The following is a 1840-nucleotide window of genomic DNA, read 5'->3' on the forward strand; positions in this document are numbered from 1 at the left end:
GCCTCCCAGAGTGCTAGGATTACAGGCGTGAGCCACCGCGCCCAGCCTAATCAATGTTAATATTTAAGGAGCACATGACAAATAGGTTATACTATGATACTAAAGCAAAAGCATAGAGAACCGAACAAACCTTACTAGTTGTCCCCAAATCACTAGAACTGTAAAATGCTACAAATGCTTTGCTTACTCAAAAATAACAAAACCAAACCCTGCTTAACATATAATTGAAGTATAGTGTAGATAAGCACCCTAGAGATTCCGATGCCATTGGTCAGGCTCCTTGAGAAGCTAGACCCTAGAGGCCATGCAAAGTTGAATGCCACTGTACACATTAATCATGGAGACAGAAATTGTGTGTCACAGACACATCTGAATGTGGGCACAAAAATAATAAAAGGAAAATGTTCTGGAATTAGATAGAGGTAATAGCTACACAACTTTGCAAACATATTAAAAACTACTGAATTTTATGGTAAGTACAATATTTCAATACTGTATCTCAAACAAACAAAAATATCCAAGTATGAAATATCCAAGAAGACTGAACAGCAAAGCTGAGAGCTTTACTCAGACAAGCCATAGGCTACCCATGAATGAGGCAAAGGCAAGGGAGAGGAGGGTTAATTCTATCAGCACAGAGTAGCGGCTAAATCTTGGACTCCCCATCTTGCTGATGGACCTTTGTAGCGAACACAGTGCACTATGACAGACTCGAGTTGCTAAGAAAGTAGAGGCGACCCCCTATATATTCCTAGGGAAAGACAATTAAGTTTGAGCAGCATATATATAGACCGCGGTGACATCAGCGCCCACCTCTGTAATCTGTGAGGCGCTTTACAGTTTATCGGGCACTCTCACACCTGTTCCGGTGTATTAGACAGGAAAAGAGCAAAGCGCTGTCAAATACGAACAGGTTGAAAAGGAACTTCCAAGAACTCGGAGTGGCCCGAGGCTGCAGGGATGCGGTGTTCCCAGCCTGGGAGGACACAAGAGCTGGGGAAGGAGGTGATCAGAGCTTGGCTTGGGATTTCGATCCGGGGTCCTGGGGCAGGGAGGTGCTCTCGCTTCAGAAACGAAGTCGAGCGAAGTCGGTGGGGGGTTGTACAAGTTCACTGCCCCCACCCCCTTCATAATCGACACTTACCTCGTCAGTGTCCCGGAGGGGAATCTCGATGGAGCCCCGCGACATGATGGGATCAGAAGGCGAGCGGGTGTCTAATCCCGCCGCTCCGCAGCCGGTAGTCTTCGCTTTTGGCTGGTCCAGAGGTTAGCGACGGCTCGGGCTCTGGTCGTGACTGCCGCCCCGCGGCGCCGACGGAGCTCGGGCTTCTCCTTCCCGTCAGCCGCTTTAACAACGAGCAGCGGACGGCGCCTGGCCCCTTCCGGCGGCCCCGCCCCTTGTCCCGGAAGCACTCCCCCGCGGGGGCGTATTTGACGTGAGTTCAGCCTTTGGCTCTGGTGTTTCCCTCTTTGGGATGACGGTTCCGAGGCCTTCGTTGGCGTGTCGGCTGCAGGTGGCCGGAGAGCCTTCAGGACCTCAAGGAGCCTGCGGCTTCTGAGTCGGGCCCGAATAAAAACTCGGGAGGTGTAACCGCTCGGTCCTGAGGTGGGCGGGGCTTATGATGACGTTGACGTCTGTGGGATGGGCCTGGCAAATCTTGTTTTCATCTTTCATCAAGATTGGTACGGATAGTTCAATCATTCATTCCGCAACCCAATCATCACTTCAACTTTTAGCTCCCACTATGTTCGAGTCATACCTGCGATGCTTTTGTGACTAGTTTAAATAGAAATTTTTACAATGAATTCTGTAATTGTGGTAATTCATGTCCCTTTTTTT

The 1840-nt window shown here is 49.3% G+C and overlaps 1 protein-coding gene across 1 annotated transcript in view; it reads right to left on the reverse strand.

Annotated features, from left to right (window-relative positions):
• Positions 1–1378, reverse strand: part of CTR9 (CTR9, Paf1/RNA polymerase II complex component) — a 25477-nt gene extending 24099 nt beyond the window's left edge. The window contains exon 1 of the mRNA XM_012654179.1: positions 1145–1378. Within this exon, the coding sequence (XP_012509633.1) occupies positions 1145–1189 (45 nt within the window). The 5' untranslated portion in view covers positions 1190–1378. The remainder of the gene's footprint in view (positions 1–1144) is intronic.
• Positions 1379–1840: the final 462 nt, after the last annotated feature.

This window comes from Propithecus coquereli, unplaced genomic scaffold (assembly GCF_000956105.1).
Source record: "Propithecus coquereli isolate 6110/MARCELLA unplaced genomic scaffold, Pcoq_1.0 Scaffold44, whole genome shotgun sequence".
Lineage (NCBI taxonomy): Eukaryota > Metazoa > Chordata > Mammalia > Primates > Indriidae > Propithecus > Propithecus coquereli.